The sequence below is a fragment of the Cynoglossus semilaevis genome, chromosome 4 (genome assembly GCF_000523025.1).
Source record: "Cynoglossus semilaevis isolate Cse_v1.0 chromosome 4, Cse_v1.0, whole genome shotgun sequence".
In the NCBI taxonomy this organism is placed as follows: domain Eukaryota; kingdom Metazoa; phylum Chordata; class Actinopteri; order Pleuronectiformes; family Cynoglossidae; genus Cynoglossus; species Cynoglossus semilaevis.
In genome coordinates, this window is record NC_024310.1 from 759,648 (window position 1) to 779,409 (window position 19,762).

At 45.6% G+C, this 19,762-nt stretch overlaps 3 protein-coding genes across 3 annotated transcripts in view; 1 reads left to right on the forward strand and 2 right to left on the reverse strand.

Annotated features, from left to right (window-relative positions):
• vmn2r1 (vomeronasal 2, receptor 1) overlaps nt 1–3,367 on the reverse strand; it is a 6,965-nt gene extending 3,598 nt beyond the window's left edge. Inside the window, exons 1-7 of the mRNA XM_025054817.1 lie at nt 2,463–3,367; nt 1,674–1,965; nt 1,348–1,590; nt 1,061–1,252; nt 829–954; nt 574–743; nt 356–476 (exon numbers count right to left, since the gene is read on the reverse strand). Of these exons, the coding sequence (XP_024910585.1) occupies nt 356–476; nt 574–743; nt 829–954; nt 1,061–1,252; nt 1,348–1,590; nt 1,674–1,965; nt 2,463–2,686 (1,368 nt within the window). The 5' untranslated portion in view covers nt 2,687–3,367. The remainder of the gene's footprint in view (nt 1–355; nt 477–573; nt 744–828; nt 955–1,060; nt 1,253–1,347; nt 1,591–1,673; nt 1,966–2,462) is intronic.
• A 426-nt stretch (nt 3,368–3,793) lies between these two features.
• gmps (guanine monophosphate synthase) lies at nt 3,794–13,642 on the reverse strand. The gene is made up of 16 exons (XM_008308450.3): nt 13,236–13,642; nt 11,549–11,721; nt 11,232–11,346; nt 11,043–11,140; nt 10,577–10,680; nt 10,278–10,471; nt 9,580–9,745; nt 9,305–9,456; nt 9,004–9,177; nt 8,359–8,464; nt 8,087–8,202; nt 7,540–7,665; nt 7,022–7,137; nt 6,793–6,923; nt 5,727–5,899; nt 3,794–5,640 (listed from the first exon to the last, which is right to left on the reverse strand). Exons 1-16 carry the CDS (start codon nt 13,260–13,262, stop codon nt 5,539–5,541), a joined length of 2,073 nt encoding a protein of 690 aa, XP_008306672.1. The 5' UTR covers nt 13,263–13,642; the 3' UTR covers nt 3,794–5,538.
• A 2,831-nt stretch (nt 13,643–16,473) lies between these two features.
• The window catches only part of slc33a1 (solute carrier family 33 member 1), a 4,978-nt gene continuing 1,689 nt past the window's right edge, over nt 16,474–19,762 (forward strand). Inside the window, 8 exon segments of the mRNA XM_025054815.1 lie at nt 16,474–16,717; nt 17,358–17,809; nt 17,900–18,053; nt 18,130–18,325; nt 18,411–18,610; nt 18,683–18,867; nt 18,958–19,075; nt 19,680–19,762. Coding sequence (XP_024910583.1) covers nt 17,400–17,809; nt 17,900–18,053; nt 18,130–18,325; nt 18,411–18,610; nt 18,683–18,867; nt 18,958–19,075; nt 19,680–19,762 — 1,346 coding nt within the window. The 5' untranslated portion in view covers nt 16,474–16,717; nt 17,358–17,399.

The following is a 19,762-nucleotide window of genomic DNA, read 5'->3' on the forward strand; positions in this document are numbered from 1 at the left end:
AAGGTGAGGCATGTTATAATAAAAATGTTTGAATGCAACAAAGAAAACACAAATCTTTATGTTTTATAAAAATATACAACATACACCTTTACATTTTCTTTACATTTACATTTGTACTAAAGACTGATTTTTTTTATTCATCCCGGCAGGTGTGAATTCACAGTGTGAGTCACAGGGGGCGCCACTAGGTATGTGGTTGCTCTGGGGCTTGAACCCTGGACCTACTGGATGTAAGGCAGGTGTGATAACCACTAAAATATGGAACCACAAAAACTGATCACCCAAACATTTCATGCCCCCCCTCGAGGATTTCTGATCAATAACACACACACACACACACACACACACACCTCACCTGCCACGGCTCAAACCTGCTGATGTCAGCGCAGCTCTTCCCTTTGAACGGTCCTTGTCCGTCCACGCAGTGCTCCAGGTTGTGTAAGGCGTTTGCCACCGCGTACACAGCTTTATATACACTGAGAGAGGGAACATGATGAAGATGAAGATGATGAAGATGACATCATCATCATCATCATCATCATCATCATGATGAATGTCAGCGCCCCATCTGACCTGTAGGTGATCCGTAGCTGCGACACGTCAGAGTACGTGTTGTTGAGCTTGGACAGAGACTCGGTTCCTGAACAGAACTTCACTGCAGCTTCTCTCTCCGTCCGAGTTCCGTTGGCGCCCCTCTGTTTGGACCTCATCGCTCTGACCGGGTCCAGGGTGCAGTCGAAGGCCTGAAGGAGAGGGGAAAAAAATCATTCCTGGGATTTATTTACAAAGAGTTACATGTTTTAATTTGCCTTTTTATGATCAACACACCGTCTCCCAGAATTCCTCAGTAAGGTCATCATCATAGGGGTCGAGGTCCAGTAAATGGCGCTGAAGGTCAGGGATGTCCGCCTTCTTCACACCGAAGCCAAGTGTCCCACCCAACAGTGACCCCACCTGGACGAGAACAGGAACATGTGTTTGGACTAAACTCCTCCAACCCCACGACCCCAATGACCCCAATGACCCCATTGACCCTAAGGACCCTAACCCATGACCAAACCTCGGGCTGGTTGATGAGCGCGGAGGTTATCCAGGCCTCGCTGGCGATCCAGGTGCGGTTGGTGACGTTGTGGCGCAGGAGCTCAAGTAAGAGTGGACTGAAGTCAACGTCGGAGGAGAAAACCACGATGATCTTGGCCGTGGATTCAATGACAGTGTCGACGATTCGCTGGATGTCCTCAGGCGACTCCGTCTGTGGATTTGACACCAGTTTAACAGATTTGTAAAAATCAATCAATCAATCAATCAATCAATCAATCAATCAATCAATCAGCCAGAGGAGTAAACCTTGGGCAGGGTCTCAGAGAAGGAGATGCAGACCCCGGCTTCCTCCACCTGCTCTTTGAAGTCTTTGATACCATATTTGCCGTAGTCGTCATCTGCAGCGATGGTGCCGACCCAGGTCCAGCCAAAGTGGAGCACCATCTGGGCCATGGCCGCAGATTGATGCACATCATTGGGAATGGTCCTCAGGAAGGTGGGGAACTGGTACTTAGTGGACAGGAAGGAGCACGTGGAACTGTAGCTGACCTACAAGAGGACCAGAACCTCAGGTTGTTGACCACAAGTGTATGTTGTTAGCCCGTAGGCTACGCTAACACCTAGCGTCCTACCTGTGGAAAGTGATAAAGCCCCAGGATCCTGGCGGTGGCGATGGCGAGGTCGGTGCCCCCCGGCCCCACCAGAGCAGCCAGCGGGGGCCCGTCGCCACAGCGGTAGTTGGGGACGGCCTCGTCCTGGCCCGTCAGGTAGGTGAGGGTCCCCTCCACCGCCTTGGAGATGGTGAAGCAGGAGTCGTAGATGACGTAACCCAGGTCGGTGTCGGGGAGCAGCTCCTTGTTGTTGTTGATTTCATTGATGGCGAACAACATGGTCTGAGTCCAACGGAAGGTCCGGAAATTAAAGCTGAGGGAGTTTAGGAGACGAGGGTTTGATTTGATAGATCTGTGATTATAGATCAGTCATCGATCCATCTGATTGGACTTGAATCAGATTCTAATATTCTGTACGAGATGATGAAACGATGACTGCTCTCTCCAGGAAGTTCTAATTAAAACATATTTGATCACATCCTCAAAAAGTTGATATTATTAATTATCTTTGTTTATAAAAAGCTGACATTTTAAAGAGCTGCTAATTGTTGTTGCTGTTACACTCTGCTACAGTCCTGCTCAGATGGATTCTAGATAATTGGTCCCACAGGTGCAACGCTGCTCTGTCGTCATTTATGGTAAAATCACAAAATAAAAGACCTTAAAATTCAACCCTGAGTCCAATTTATTTAAAAGAATCATTTGAATCAACGTTTTCTCCTCCAGTGATCTCTGGTGTTAAAGACTTTAAAATATAGAACAACATAATAACAAGAATAATTCAAACCAATCCAAAAGTGTGAAACTTGCCCTTCACATGCAGAGGAGACCGGAGCCCTGGAGCTGTTGGAGTTGGTGGAGGCGATGCGTTTGTGGACAGGAAACATGCCTCCAATGACGACCTGCTTCTTCTCCACGTCCTTGTAGCCGTTCAGCGTGAACCTGGCCTTCAGTTTGCAGGTGGACGCTGCTGAGGCACACCTGCAAAGGCAGGAAAAAGCACAAAATCCAAGCCACAAAAGTCTGATTTCCATGCTACGCTGATGCGGAGAGGAGAGGATGGAAGTGGAGCTGCTGCTGAGGACGCTGCCTCTGTGACAGGTGTCTCGCCCTCACCCTGGGGGCGTTTACAGCACGGGGTGAGAAACAGGGGCAAAGGTGTCCACGCTGGATTTAAAGGAGTCACAGTTTCATGTTCCTGAGACGAGAGACACACGGTGGTTCATTCTGGTGATTTTAGTGAATTCTGGAGAAGCTAAAAAAAATATATATATTTTTTTTGTTCCTGAAGAATTTAAATTTCTGTCTTAGAATTTGTCTCTGGATCAGCAAAGACTGGACCATTGAAACATTTACAGACTGATTTATGTTTTTCTATCAAACAACAATGAAACATCAGATTATTTAATCATTTTTTATCTTTCTGTAAATACCATTGACTTTATTATTCTGTGCTCCGTCGGCTGCAGGAGACAAAGTGCCAGAGGCCAGGAGTTAATTAACAACTGCCTGTTGTAACTTGTACCAACTGTGCACAACAGCACCACACGGCTACTGTTCCAACATCAGTCCCTGGAGTGTGTGTGTGTGTGTGTGTGTGTGTGTGTGCTGATGGATGACTGGACCTGTCTGCTCTTGTCTCTCAGTCAGCAGGGACCAACACACACACACACACACACTCGTTCAACCACGGTCAGCGACAGAACAGCACCCAGCGTTAATGAGCTTCTCTCAGATCAAAATACAAGTCAAAGTTTTCACTTTCATTAAAAAACATGAACAAATGATGAAGATGAGAAATAAACACTTACCATTTAAATCAAACTCTAATCCATTGTTTCTGCCATCTATGAATATGAATCATGAGGTTCATCAGCACAGGAAGACAGCAGCGAGGTGTGCAGTCTGAATGACAGATGGGTTCAGGGGAGGTACATGCAGCAGGATGATGATGATGATGACGAAGGATTTCAAACAGAAACAGTTGATCTGGTCAGAACGAAGAGTTTTTCATCAGCCACAGTCGACTCTGGTGATCTAGATAATAATAATAATAATAATAATAATCATCATATTAAAGTCTAACAGATGAAGGCAGACACACACACACAGACAGTAGAAACCACAGTGATTCCAGAAGCTTCCAGATGGAGATCTTTATTAAAGCTCAGTTTTCCATTGTACAAATGTCGTCAGAGTTGAACCTTCATGCAGTGGCTTGGTTTGAGGCACGTTACTAAAGAGAACCAGCAAATGTCCAACTAAATAAACAAACCTTGCATAACTTAATCTCATTGATGTTGCAATAAAATTCAACTACAAAAAAAAAAGAACATGAAATATTCAATAATCTGGTCTGTACGGAGACGAGTGAAAAAACAACAACAACAACAACAACAACAACCTGAAGAACAGTGTCAGCAGGTCTGACTTGAATGGAAAACCACCTCCTGCATCAAACTTAATATTTTGACTACGTGGAATGCAGTGGGTGGAGCCACAAGAACACTCTGGAGGAGTGAGGAGAACCACGATGTCTGACGGTGATGACGTTGACAGGAGAACGGGAGGTTTTTGAAGCTCAGATCGACCTGAGCGCCGCGTTAGCATTTACTGAACGATCCGACTGTACGCAGAGAAGACTGACAGCAAACTGGTGACAGCGATGGCAACTGAGAACTCCTCACGTGACCTTTGACCCTAGACAACAATGGACACGATGGCGACGTCTGAGACTGAAAATTCATGGATGTGGGGAAAAAAAAATAAACTGTGCAAAAAATCTGCCACTGCACGACAGGAGAGCGACCGAACATGAAGTGAGACTTTACACAATGTGGTTATAAACTCTGATGTCATTAGAAAATTTAGATATGCGTTACACTTGCCGTGTTTATGTCGGGATAAAAAGCATACGATTTTGCAGCATGAGAAGAAACGGTCGGCTCTTCACTGGAAACGTCGTCCAGGTCGAGTCGCGACAAAGACACTTGAAAAGAAAGAAAGAAAAAAAAGAAAAGAAAAACAGTACAGGCGCGCACACACACACACACACAGCTACCCATCGTACTGACCTCCCCCACGGCTGCACACACACACACACACCAACCCGCTGACCACAAACACCAGACGAGGCCGCGGCGTCAAATATCACAACCTATATTTTACTTTTGGCAAAACAAAAAGCTTAAAGTTTGTTGATTGGTCGACGAAGTCGTCCGTCGGCTCCCAGCTGAGGCCGGACCAACGCCGACGTCAGAGCACAGAATTACAGGCAGGAAGAGGAAAACGAAAAAAGAAAAAAAAAAAAATGGAGGGCGAAGTCGCAGGCAGAGAACATTCTACGATAATAAAACATCTGAAAACAAAAAGTGGTAAAACAGTTGCTGAAGAGTCTCCTCCTCCTCCTCCTCCTGCTGCGTTCTCTTTTCTCCTCCTCCCACCCATAACCTGAGGCACAACATGGAGTCCAGGCCCTGAACTTTCACAGCTTCTCACCACGTTCTCTGAAGGTCACTCCTCACTAAAGGAAGCAGCAGTTTGTCTTTTGTGGTGACAGAGAGGAGAGAACACGGATCCAAAAACAACAAGACTGTATCAATAACCAACAAGAACCAGAACCAATCACCAAAGATATTAAGACCAGGAGAGGAGTGGGGGGGGGGGTCTGATAAGGAGGGGGGCATCACAGTACAGTCTGCCTTCCATGGGAATGTTAGAGAGAGGAGGGAGGAAGGGCAGGTGAGGGGTGACAGAGGGAGGGAGGGAGGGAGGGGGGAGGACAGAAGAGGAGGACAGCAGTGGACCTGTCCTCGTTGATCTCTGTGGTGTTTGTTTGTTTGTTTGTGCATTTGTGTGTCCTGTTGTCATGACGAGGTGGGGGGTTCTATTCCCACTCTGTGGTACCCGGCGGTTTGGAGGTGAGGTCATACATGACTCTGGAGATGCCTGGGATCTTCTGGATCTCATTCACCATCTTCAGCACCACCTAGTGGAGAACAGTGGACAAAGATCAGGGAAACTGAAACAACAACAACAACAACAACAACACCACCACCAACAGTCGTCCATTACCTCCTCAGGGATGTGGTTACCAGGCGTGGCAGGGATGCCGGTCATGAAGTCGCTGGTGATGAAGGTGCGGACCACCACGGAGCGCCGACAGGACGGCTGCTTCTGCAGAGGGTCGCGGTCAAAGTGCAGCGGAGTCAGGATGACGGGCATCTGGCTGATCTTCCCAGAGTAGCCTGGAGAAAGACAACGAAAGAGTGAAGTACTACAGTACCTGTACTCAGTCACTGGGGGTGTAGTAGTACTACATACTGGTGAGTACTCATCTGGAATAATACTTCTGATTTTCTTTTGAATGAAGGTTATTGTTAAAACAAAAAGATTAAATCAACAGTTAAGGTGGACTGGACTAATCCAACCTTAAAGCCTTTGGTTGCTGCCTCGTGATTGGTCGACCACCTTAAAGCCTTAAAGCTTTTGGTTGCTGCCTCGTGATTGGTCGACTTCATTATACTGTATATAGTCCTGTGTATCTAATGAGTGTTAGCCTGACGTCAGGAGCAGCTGTTATTGTCCAGACAGGAAACGACAGGAGGACAACATGTTCAGACCATGGACCACAGAACCATGGACCACAGAACCATGGACCACAGAACCCACAGAACCACAGAACCATGAACCACAGAACCATGGACCACAGAACCACAGAACCATGGACCACAGAACCACAGACCATGGACCGTTTGGTTCTGGTGTCAACAGCAGACTCTCAGTCTTCATCTGATGGTGTCCAACAGCAGACTCTCAGTCTTCATCTGAGGCGACTCGTTCCTCCAACACACAGTTGGTGTGAAGTTCCATAGATAGATACCAGCTGACAGACAAGTGCCCTCTTCTGGTTCAGATCAAACACTTCAGGATATGAGATATGATATAATCACAACCAGTTTATTTAAAGGTTCATTTCATAAATCAATAGTCTGGTGAAGCAGTATTTTTGTATTTATTATTTATCATGTCGTTCTAACTGTGTGTGTTGATGTTTGTACAGGGCAGATTTGAAGAAATGGACATTTGGACCAAACCATTTCACTGTGTCTGTGTTTGAAGCTGCAGTGACTGGACTCACCAGACTCCCTCAGGATGGAGTGTGCCACAAAGTCAGCCTGTCTGAGCGTGCTCAGGACGCCTGTGGTCAGGAAGGTGGGCGTGATGTCCGTCGGTGGCTCCTTCACATGAGACCCAAACACATAGACCACTCTGGAAAAACACACACACACACAGTGAGTCTTTGTTAGTGTGTGTGTGTGTGCTTCACTGGGAGGTAGATTAATGTGTGTGTGTGTGTGTGTGTGTACCTGTTGATGCTATGGCACATGCGAGGGATGAGTCTGGCCAGGAACATGAGGGACTCCCAGTGAGGACACTCTTTACTGGTGATGCCACAGACGTAGCTGTAGGAGCGGCAGTCGCCCTGAGACACAGCGGTGGAATCAAACGTTACAAACGTCTCTCTGTGGTCACTGTGACCAGTTCACTGCCTCCCTAACTCTGGCTCTGAGACCCGTCTCTGTTTGTCTTCTCTCTGCCCCACAATTTGTGGTTTGGGTTAAATATAAAAGTCCAGCTGCAGACAGGAAGTCAAAGGACACGCCCACAGAGCCGGGAGCTGAGTGCAGTGACTCAGGAGTCACAACCTGTGGTCTAAGGCTAAAACAACAACGTTTTCTTTCTCATCAACAACAACTGAAGGTTAGAGGACGAGGACACCGTCTCCAGGACTAACATTGGTGCTCGGTGTCAGGAACACAGCCGTGGATTAAACCCAGGCTTCACTTTGACTGATGACGTCATCACTGTGGAGCAGTGTGTTTACCTGGACACCGACAGTTTTGATGGGCAGCAGGAAGGCATTGAGTGAATGAAGGCTGGTGATCTGCATGAGCTTTTCCTCCTCGTCGTCTGATATGCAGGACTTGACTCTCTGCAACAGGGTGTGAGGCTGCAGCGGAGTGAGCACAGAGAAAGACACGTTAGAGCTTTCTAGATCAAAACTATATAAAAACACAATATTTACAATTCTGCTCTTTCTGTGTAATGTGACCAAACGACCACAAGAGGCTGCACATGAGTAATTCTAGTGTAAAAATGATTAATTTGTTCTCTTCATATTTTAGGTTAAACAGACTCCACATCAGAACAGCTGATGATCTTATGCTTTAACTTCATGTTCTCTCTACTGGTCTGAACCAATCACAACATCATACAGCAGAATTGACCAATGACTGGAGTTACACTGATTCCAGTCATAAATATCTGGTTCTAGCAGACAGATGTGTGTTTTTAAATTGTTCACAATTCTCTCCTGTAGCTGAGTGATCACAGACACTTGTTTTCATGACATTTACAGTTTTTTTTCTGACCTTTTTGACACTGGCAGAGAAGTCGGTGATGATTTTGAGAATGTTGTTTATTTCAGCAAAATCTTTGCAGATGTACGGTTCCTCTGCACAGATCACTCTGATGGACAAACCTGGGCCTAAAGTCAGGGGAGAGGAAAAATACAGAGCTGATGTAAGAGCTGAGAGTGGGAAAAAAACCCAAACAAAACAAGAAAACAAGAGAGAGACAGAAAGAGAGAAGCCAAGAGTTTAACTCACTGCCCCGACAGCAGGGTTTATTTAGAAGTACTTGCCAGGGAAAGGATGTCGGGAGACGATCTCCTCAGGCAGACCCAGCTCCCTGCCCAGCGCTCTGACCTCATCTTTATGGAAATCTTTCAGTGGTTCGATGACTTTTCCCTGGAGGATCACAAACAGGAGGAATCAGTGTTTTAACATGGAGGATCAGGAGCTCATTTGGTTTTTCTGACATTTGTCTCTGATATGTTTATAAAAGTGAAGAGTCTGGAGTTTTGTGAAGCTCAGAGGTGAAGATTTACATGTTTAAATTGTTAAAATTATCTGTGATCTCTGGCTTCTCTGCAGCAGTCGAACTGATGGATGATTATTATTATTACAAGCTGAATCAAAACATCAGGTTTTAGACAAAGATCAACCTGTTTTTAACCATTCAGTGGATTCATGTGTTCTCTCCAGGTGTTGTACTTCTACCTGTCAAATACTAACGACTTGATTCTACATCAACACGCAGGTCTGAATTCTTCTGCAGAAGAGCTGTGTGAGAAATGAGTGAAGCAGCGTTCACGTACACACTCTCTGGTCTTAACTTTACCGTCTTTGTCAACATTAAAGATGTAACGATGCATCGTAGACCGGTGAGAAATCGATCGGTATAAATGAAAAACGAATCAAGTTGTAAAAGGTTGGCTGGTCAGTACCTCATCTCGAAGTTTGCGGATCAGCTCGGTGTCATTGTGGTGTGTTTTGATGACCTCTGCTTTGCCACTGGCCAGATGAGAGGCGCTCTCGATGAGGTCAGGCCTCAAGGTTCCCTGGGCCAGAAAGACCTCGTCTGGATTCAGGTTCATCTCTCCGATCACTTCGTTGGCCACCTGAGAAACAACGCCGTTCAACATTTACAGCAGTTCAACAACAGCCTGAAGACGGAGAAGTTGACACTCGACATGAACCAAAATAAAAATACAATACAGATTAAAAAAAAAAGAAACCTGTACTGACTTTGACAAAGGTGTCTCCGATGATTTTTCGTTTCTCCTCGGGGTTGGTGGTCATGTTCAAAGTCTTGCTGATGCGTTTGCGTGGCGTCCTGTCCTCCTCAGAAATGGGAAGTGTTGTTGTTCCATTGTAGAAGGTGTGAGCTGCGTTCACCACTGCAGAGTGACATGAAAGATAAAACGATCAGAGTCTCCTTTACCTGAGAACAACCTGGAGGTCGACTCCACAGGAACCACATCACAACAGCCCCGACACTCAGGGGTCGCGTTCTCTCAGACCTTTCAGTTTGATTCCAAGTTTGGTGAGGGCCTCCTCCACACTCAGACTCTCCCTCTTCCTCATGAAGCCGTTGTCGATGTGAACGGCTATGACTTGGTCCTGGTTCAGGGCTTTGTTCAGAAGAGCTGTACACACGGTGGAGTCCACGCCGCCGCTCAGCAGAACCTGTGGGAACGATCACAGACGGAGGCGTTAAGGCGATAAAACGTCAGACGCTGCTGTAACTGTCAAACTCCGACCACGGGGTTTTTCACAACAGAGACCGTGTTTGATTCAAGTTCCACTTCAGAAAAATCTGTTCAACAGGGACAGACTGTAGAACATTAGTCTGATCAGCGTTCACGCTGTGAATTAGATATAAATAAATGTGAAAATAAATCCTTCTGCTTTGGTTTCTTGAACTCGTTGCCTTCCTGCTCCTCTGAGACGAAGCCCGGTTCAAAGCGACACAGGGAGACGGCGTCTTCTTTTAATGGAAAGAGGGTTTAATTTAAGACTTTAATTGGTTCTAATCAACTCCCTTCTACTTCAGCTGTCGCTGCTTCAGTACAGGCAAAAAACCCTCCACGCTCAGTGAGCCAGCTTCACTCTTTAGTCACAGTTCATTTCTGCCAAAGTTCGACCACGTTAATTCAAAAACCTAAAACAATGCAGAGTTTGAATGTCAACAAACATTCAAACAGATCCGTTCACTCACCAGGACTTTGGATTTCCCCACTTTTTCCTGAATGTCACTGATGCAGCTCTGTTGGCGATTTTCTACAGTGAAGTTACTCGTGCAGCCGGCGATCTCAAAGAGGAAGTTGCGCAGCATCTCCATGCCTCGCTCCGTCAGGTCCACCTCAGGGTGGAACTGTGTCCCGTACAGCTTCTTCTGCTCATTGGCTATTCCTGTTGGGGAAAACGACAAACGTGACGTTTACGGTCGCTCTGACCGGTAACTAGTACTGGTTCAACTGGTACCAGTGAAGTTTGAAAAGAAAACTTGCTGCTCACCAGCGATGATGATCCCTGATTGGGCCACCACTTTGAAGCCATCGGCCACTTTATCCACACTGTCTCCGTGGGTCAGCAGGACCAGCTCCTCCTTCTGGAGACCTCTGTTGACGTGAACACACAGATGAGGCAAACATAAGATACCAGGATATGTTTTCTGCAACACCAGCGTGTGATAACTGTGTGTGTGTACACACACAGTTATCACAGTGTTATCACAGTCTGCACGAGGGTCAAAGGTGACCGAACTGGGGTCAAAGGGAAAACCAAACAACTGCCAAACTTATTTGGTTTGAGGAGCGACTATATTTGGACAAAGACTGTGATTTTACTGTTTATACTTTGAACTATAGTTTGCATATATATATATACACACACACAGTGGTATATAATCATCTGAACCTTTATAAGGTTATTTCATCTTATAATTGATATTTATGTTCATACAAGAACTAAACCGTATTACCTGAAAAGAGAACAGGTGTTGTCCAGTCCCACACTGAACACTCCGTCTTCCCTGACACTCTTTTTATGGACCGTGCCTCCAAAGACTTTATTCATCATCTGAAACACAAACAAGAGTCAAACCATGACCTCAGTGACCTCAGCTTCAAACACACCAGTGACTGAATATAGTTGTCCATAAACCAAGTACCTGCATCCCATAGCAAATGCCAAGGACTGGTTTTCCTATAGTGAAGATGGCAGGATCAAACCAGGGGGCATCTTCTGCATAGACGGAGGCCGGACCCCCTGAAATGATGATCGCTCTTTGGTGTTTATGAGGGTGAAGGGGAGACAGAGAGAGAAAACATTTACAACAAACACAACCACATACAAGTGTGAACGTGTGACATCACACACCAGGCTAACACACACCCCAGGTGTGACATCACACACCGGGCTAACACACACACACCCCAGGCTAACACACACACCAGGTTAACACACACACACCTCAGGCTAACTCACCTGTAGCCCTGTTCTCTGAGGGCAAAGGCCGGGGTTTCTAAGGGCAGGATGTCGGAGCGTACGCAGAGCTCCCGCACCCGTCTGTCAATCACCTTGCCGTACTGGGCCCCAGCATCCAGGATGGCCACCGCACCCTCACATGACCCATTCTGCTCTGTGCTGCTGATCTCCAGCTGTGGACACAAACAGATCCTCTCAGACTGGGGGTTTTGTGACAGAGAAGTCAGTGTAAGATCAGAGAGAGGATTATTCAAGTCCCAGTGAATCTCGGACTATTTTACAGAAAGGTCATGGGTTCGTGTCCCGTCTCCTGCATTGTCCAAGCGACTTCCCCAGACAAAGTCCGGCTCCACTTTGTCCTACATGGGCAGCGCAGAACTGTTGACCAAATTCCTAAACATTCCCTTGAGTTCCTGCCTACAAACAGATTTAGTAACAGGAGTAATTACTAAGGGGGGGGGGGGCTAGATCAAGAGACAAAAATAAAGTTTCAATTATAGTACAGACGGTACGAGGCACTTCAATGAGAAACAGCACTGACTCCGTCACGGATAATGTGACTCAATACGGCGCGACACGATTATAGACGTGGACTCCGACACAATCAGTAGATTCACGTGAACCCCAGGTTAAACCTGATACAATAACGGACCTCCTGACAACGACTCTCCGTCTTTAGCTTGTTGTGGCAGCAGCATATGTTCGCCGATGCCGTATGTTTACACTGATTTTGGGGCATTTTAACTCATAACGTTCAGAGAGGATCTTCATGGAATATATAATATGTAGAATATTTGCATACTTTTATACGTTTTTCTTGGCTCGTTAAGAATAACACGCGAAACACACGAGTCCCACGTGGAAACACTTCCGCCATTTGTTTCCAAACAACTCAGATTGGACGTGTCACGCCTTTATCTCTAGTTTTTCGTCCGTTACAACATTTATCTTAAACATTAGTGTTTGATCTGTAATGTGGAAACTCTGTCTGACGATTAAAAACAACAAGTCTGAACAGAGGAGCTGTGAAAGGAGCAGCAGCTCCTGCTCAGGCTGTCACACCGGTAACTCTTGGTCTACGACCCCTGACGTTAGCAAACCTGTCCTGTTACGACATCCACCAGTGACAACAACATTACAATACGACGTTTTGCGTTTAACGTTCACGGGGGGCGGTGTGACGTAGTACTCATTAATATTAGCGCCGTTATGACAGATTGTAACTGCGCGGCTAACGAACATATAGCATGTTAGCTCGCATAAATCAGACAATTAGCATTAGCATGTTAGCAGCTGGCTACGTTAGCGGGGCTATGCCAAAGCCCACGCGGTGTTAGTAGTAAATGGTCATAGAGTGAGACGAGGCGGGATACTGTTTCCAAACGACCAGCAGTTTCAATAAATATTTAAACGCCAACTGTCACTGTGACTGTGACATGGGCCTGGACACAGAGGGGCAACACGTCCAGGTAGCCCCGCTACAGACAGACGACATCGGACTCATGCCTCTCAGTGGCGCCGGTGTTCACGTCACGTTCGATCCTTAACTTTTCTCCTTTACCCCCGAGGTTTAAACAGGCCGAATTAAACCCGGCGGTGGACCACACCGGGGGCTGCGGTCCTGACACCATGTCACCCAGGTTGGCTGAGTACCTAAGCCGCGGGGAGACACTCCCGCTGCACTGACCTTGCTGTCTCCGTTGCACAGAGCCATGGAGGACCGCCGAGTAGTGGAATGAGCTGTCCGCCCGCTTAGCTGTCCCACGTCTCTGTGTCCCTCACACACACACACACACAGAGAGAGAGAGAGAGGCTCTCACAGACAGTGACAGAGCCTCCGTTAAACACCGGGCTCAGTTCTTCAGTTTCTAGCGGACCGGGCAGCGTCAGCTTCAGCTTCTACTTCTTGTTCTGTTGGGGTTTTGGCGGTTGGAATGAAACCAGGAGCTGTTTCAAAGGCAGACTGTCTCTTTGATGGACTGTCACGGTCTCTCCTCCTCCTCCTCTTTCTTCGGCCCTGGCTCCAGAATAAGTCACAGAGTGGGAGGAACACGCCACATAAATGTACCCGTGCTTTACGGGTGGAGCACAAAGTTTTAAGTGTTGGGGGAGGAGGTGGAGGGAGGTGGGGGAGTAAACTAGAGAGTGGTTTTTATTTGTCATCTCCAAACTCTTGAATAATCTACGGTTTTACTCGTTTAATAACGAATTGTACAATAATAAAAACTTGCAGAGGGTGGGGGCTGTTACTACACTCATAATTTTTGAACCTACTGGATAGAATTAGAACTCATTAGTCAGTGGTTCTCAACCCGTGGTATGTGTATCACAGCTTGGTAGATGTATTTGGGCACCCTCTAGTGGTACACAGAGAAATCTGAGTCCAGAGTTACTGCACCTACAGTGGTCAGAACATTCAGAACTCACCCGTCTCTCTGAGTTCCTTATTCCTCCCACCGTGGGGAACCAACACTGGTGCCATTAAGTGCAGTATGTGGCAACTCACAGGGGGCGCCATTAGGGATCTGTGGTCCCTCTGAGAATGGAAAGCAGAACCCTCTGCTCTCTGACTGCAGGGCGGGTGTTCTAACCACAACACTCATGAACCTCAGTGACTTTGGTTTGGAGTGGAGTCTTCAGGATGTTGTTGTAGTGTTCTCTCTCTGCTGCTGCTGCTGCTGCTGCTGCTGCTGCTGCTGCTGCTGCTGCGGGCTGGTCTGTGAGACGAGAGACACTACATTTAGTAACGTAGTAGTGGATATTCACTAGCCAATGGAGATGAATGTAGTACTATATAAATATAAAGTTGCACCAGACAACACACAACCCTGTAAATAATAATAAAAACCCATCAAACGTTTGTGTTTTAAACCCAGTAGAAAATCCCTGCATGTGTGACTGCACTCCTACAGTCAACCTCATATCACATACAGTTAGACTCGGTGGATATTTCCCAGCAAAGGCAGCAGGGGTGTGTGAAGATGGCCTGTACGCTCACATATGTTCCAGGTGTGTGTCAACAGAAGTCGGACCTTCTCTACATTCATAAAGATTATGACACGCACCTGGAAAATTTGAAGACCAGACAATGTTCCTGGTGCATAACTGAGGAATGTCACGGCCCAGACCCAGACATACTGTGAGCCACATTCCACTGGAGGGAAAAATGTTACAGTAAATGAGGCATTTTGAAGGTTTAAAAGGAGTAGTTTTTTTTATTATTATTATATCAGAGCTAACGGTGTAGTAAAATATGAACGTTACCACAAAGTGTGCACACTTGAGCGTGACCTTAGGTTGGACTGCATCAAAGTGAGCTTTTCTAAGATTAAGTGAAAAATGGAAACATGATCACAAGCATCTGATTTCATATTACTCACACTCTGTGGTGCTGTGGCATATATATTTCACTAAAATATTCCTTATACAAATACAATTCACTGGTTTATACACAACAACTTAAATGACAACAACAGTCTGAACTCTGAGCTCTGCCTGACGACTACACAGTCAGAACAAACTGTAATAGATTCAAATGAAACCTCCCATAGTTTCAACAGCGTAACAGAAGTAGCCGTTTGAAATTTAAATTTGTAAATTTTTTTTACACAACACTGTTTTGCCTTGACAAACACAAGCACACACAATACTGTTTTGCCTTGACAAACACAAGCACGTGATAAACTGTTAGCTTTTTTCGACTAATGTTGTCACATGGTGATTCACCCAAATGTGCTTGTGTCCTGTCACATGCCACCGTTCAGGATAAGCAGCTTCACATGTACTTATAGCAACCGCACGGCACAGCATGCAGTTGTTCATTTCCACTAAATGGGTTCATAATGGATTCATCATGACCAATAAAAGATCCTTTAATCAAGTGATTAGCAGCAAGGCTTTAGTCAGACCTCTGAGGTGGAAAGAAAAGCTTCAATTATAAGACTGAAACCATCGACATGTGTCCAGGACTTAAAGTTATTTATTAAAATCAAAACATTTTCTGTCTTAGTAAGGAAATAATTTCAGAAAATCCTTTAACAGTAGATGACAATTCAGACGAAACTTTTACATTAAAAATGTATTTATTTATTTATTCTAAAACAAAACATGTATTTATTTATTTATTCTAAAACAACATTACCTGTAATTACCCTTTTTTTATCACCACTATGTCACTTCGGCTTGTGTTGCCTTTGGCATCACGAAGTCTGATTCATTGGGACGTTTGTATATTTGATTATAATTTAATAAAGTTGAACAGCACCATCTTGTGTTGTTTTTATATAACTGTAACACTGACGTGAATCATTACAACATCTTTGTGAATGCGCCAGAAAAACGAAATTAATTTAGTAAATAAAAAGTTTTTCCACAGTTAAAATAAATGGGATTAAACGTGAGTACGGATTATTGAAATTAGGATAATGCACCGTGTATATACTGAGAAATACTGGCCCTAATTCTCAGAGATTTCATTTCATTTGAACCAATTAAATTTTCTACGGTTGATAAAGTTCGTCTTTTTTTCGTTTGCTTTTGTTTTTTGCACAAAACGGCATCGTTCTTAACAAAAGGAAAGTTAACTACGTGTCATATTTCGTGGTGTTTGCAGTGATGTGCTGTGTTCACTTTACTTCCTTTAAAAGACAAATATTTTGCGACGTCCTACTTTTCGGCTCTTTTGTAGGTGGTTTGTTTGTTTGTTTGTTTGAATTAGAACAGCACTCAGTTTAAGGAAAGTTTATCAAACTACTAAAAAAACCCAACGACAATTATCATAACAGCAAACGTAAACTAAGGTCCGAAATGTCCGACAACAAAGGAATGTAGTGTCATTAAACCGACGGCGTTAAAGCGGAACTCTTGCTGGTTGTTCTGACACGTCAGCCGTAAATGCCGGACACAATTGTTTGATGCACTTGCCGCACTTCCTGACTCTCCGTGTTGACGTTCACTGAAGTAGCCGGTGTAAAGTCAAATGGTAGCCACTCTTCCGTGTTAATTTTCTTTGTTAAAGACTAATAACTTCAACCGAATAATCAGTTACATCTGTAAAGACGATGGTGTAGTTTCTACTATTGTTGCCTGTGTAATTCGCCGTTTTGTTCATGGATGTAAATGCATGGTTTTGTTGTGATTTTCGTTGGTTTGTCATGTCGTCATCTTCAGGTATGATCATCTCTGTACTTGCATGAGTTTAATCAATGTGTTCTTTTCATGTCGATGATCTCACATCTTTAACTGATTGTCTACCTTTACCGAAAAACAATATTTCAATGTCAACGCATTTGACATTGACAGGTGACAGAGATAAACACAGTTGTAATTATAAGTTGTTCGTTGTTGTTCTACACCGACACCGGGGGCTGTTGTTTGTTTATTTCCAATGGTTGACGATTTCTAAATCGAGAACAAATTTCTGGTCTTTTGAGAACTTTTTTCTTTCATTTGACCCTGTTCAGATTTTGACTTTTAATTTGCAGGTGTTTCTCCTCCTCCACTGTGTGCTCTACAGCAAGCCGAAGGTTTTTGTCTGTAGTTTTTAAATTGATTTCTGAGTTTCCTTTTTAAGAAGAAATGTCAACACACAACGTGCCATATAATCTCTTTTCACAAACTGAAATCCGAGATGTCTTTCTAGTGAATGCTCTGTTGGTTGATGCCGTTTTCTGTTAATGTTTAGTCAGTGGTATTTTTACATGGACTAGTTGAACTCTAAGGATGTCAGACGTGTGGACGGGATTTCTTTTCATTTTGTGTGAATATTCTTCTTTCAGTGAAAACGGTTCCTCTTCATGTCTTTCCTCAGTTTTGCTGAGGACACGTTACGATTGACGTCCACTGCTTCAACATGGAGCCTTCTGAAGTGATCACGCACAAGAACGGGCGGCAGAGGAAGCTGGTTGGTTTCCCTTTAAACCAAAATATGAGGTACACGACAAAGGATGGAAAAAGTGACTCTGAGACGGACGATGAGGAGGAGACGGCGAGTTTGGTCAAAGACTCAGGTGTAGAGGACGGGGGACACACGGTCCATCCTGGGATCTACGGAGAACTAGGCAACGTGTCCCTCCTCCTGTTTCTCTACGTCCTCCAGGGGATTCCTCTGGGACTGGCCGGGAGCATCCCCCTCATCCTGCAGAGCAAAAATGTCAGCTACACAGATCAGGCCTTTTTCAGCTTTGTCTTCTGGCCCTTCAGTCTCAAACTCCTGTGGGCGCCCCTGGTGGATGCGCTCTACTGCAGTCGGTTTGGTCGGAGGTAACAACGTCATTTTCTGTCTGTAGCACGGTCATGTTTCTCATTGGTCTCCTCTGAGTGCCCTGTCTCCCTCTTCACCTCCGTCTACAGGAAGTCCTGGCTGGTGCCCACGCAGTATCTGCTGGGGCTCTTCATGCTCTACCTCTCTGCAACGGTTGACTCGCTGCTGCCAAGGGAGGGGGGGGCAAACGTCGTCGTAATCACGGGCGTCTTCTTTTTACTCACCTTTCTGGCTGCAACACAGGTGCGTCAGTCAGACGGCGACTGTTTCCATCAGTCACAGTCAGTGTCTTCATCGCTGCACACGTTCTCTCTTCCAGGATATAGCTGTGGACGGCTGGGCCCTGACCATGTTGTCCCGAGAAAACGTTGGTTACGCATCGACGTGCAACTCCGTGGGTCAGACCGCCGGCTACTTCCTGGGGAATGTGCTGTTTCTGGCTTTAGAGTCTGCTGATTTCTGCAACAAATACCTCAGAGATGAGCCCCAGGACAGAGGCGTGGTGACGCTGTCAGGTAAAGATCAGGGGTCGTCTGTCAGGACAAAAACCAATCTGTGGAATTCACAAATGACACTCACGCTTCCTGTTGTTCCCTCCAGACTTTTTGTTTTTTTGGGGAATTGTCTTTTTGATTTCCACGACACTCGTGGGCCTTTTTAAAAGAGAACGAGAGCCGAGCAGAGGAAAGAAGAAGGAGGTTGAAGAGACGAAGGACGTGTGGGAAACGTACAAGCTGCTCTTCTCCATCGTGAAGATGCCCACGGTCTTCACCTTCTGTATTCTGCTCCTCACTGCCAAGGTAAATGACCGTGGTTGATGACCTCCAGCCGCCGACAACCACACACCAACAGCCTCCGTGTGTGTGTTCCAGGTTGGTTTCTCTGCTGCCGACGCGGTGACAGGCCTGAAGCTGGTGGAGGCCGGAGTTCCCAAGGAGCAGCTGGTGTTGCTGGCCGTGCCGATGGTGCCTCTGCAGATCCTCCTGCCCCTGGTGATCAGTAAATACACCGCAGGTCCTCGACCCCTGGACGTCTTCTACAAGGCTTATCCTTTCAGGTAGGGACACGAACGCGCAGACGAGTCGAACAGACACTTGACTTCAAACGTTATCAACTCAGGACTTCAGCCTCTGACCTGTGGTTTCAGGCTGATCATAGGAGTAGAGTACGCCCTGCTGGTGTGGTGGACTCCCAGTGTGAGAGGAGAGGGAGGCTTCCCCATTTACTACTACGGCGTGGTGCTGCTCAGCTATGCCGTGCATCAGGTCGGATATTTCTGTCGGCACCGTTCTCCTAAAATGTCTCATTATAGTTGATGTATTTTTCTGAAGTATGAAGTAACAGTTTTCTTAATAATGAACCCTAACAGGAGAGGATAATACAAAAAAATAAAACTAAAATACACATTTTAGTTAATAAAAACTAAAATGGCCGACGGCCATCAGCAGGATGATGATCCAAACCTCTGACCGTTGTTCATTTACAGCTGAAGCTCAGCCTGGTCTGTTGACACTTGGATCATGTAAATGTTTCTTTGTGTTGAGAAAACGTGATGTTGTTTGTAGACACCTGAAGAAACAAGAACTGAAGTTCACGACCTTCACATGTGATCGTCAGTGACTGGAGAAACAAACACCACAGAAGAACGACATTTGTACAGAGCTGTAGACAGAGGGGAGGCCTGAGGACACACACACACACACACACACACACATTTATATACTTCCTGACTGTCGTGAAGGGGTTAATACAGTTGTATCTATCTGACGTCAGACGTCACCGAAATGATAAGTTTTAACTTTTTTTTTATTGTTGTATCAGAAACCTATAATTAGCCACCACAAATGTTTTGCCTTCTTTTTAACCTAGGTGGCGCTGTACAGCATGTACGTGGCCTGTATGGCGTTTCACGCCAAGGTGAGCGACCCCCTCATCGGTGGGACCTACATGAC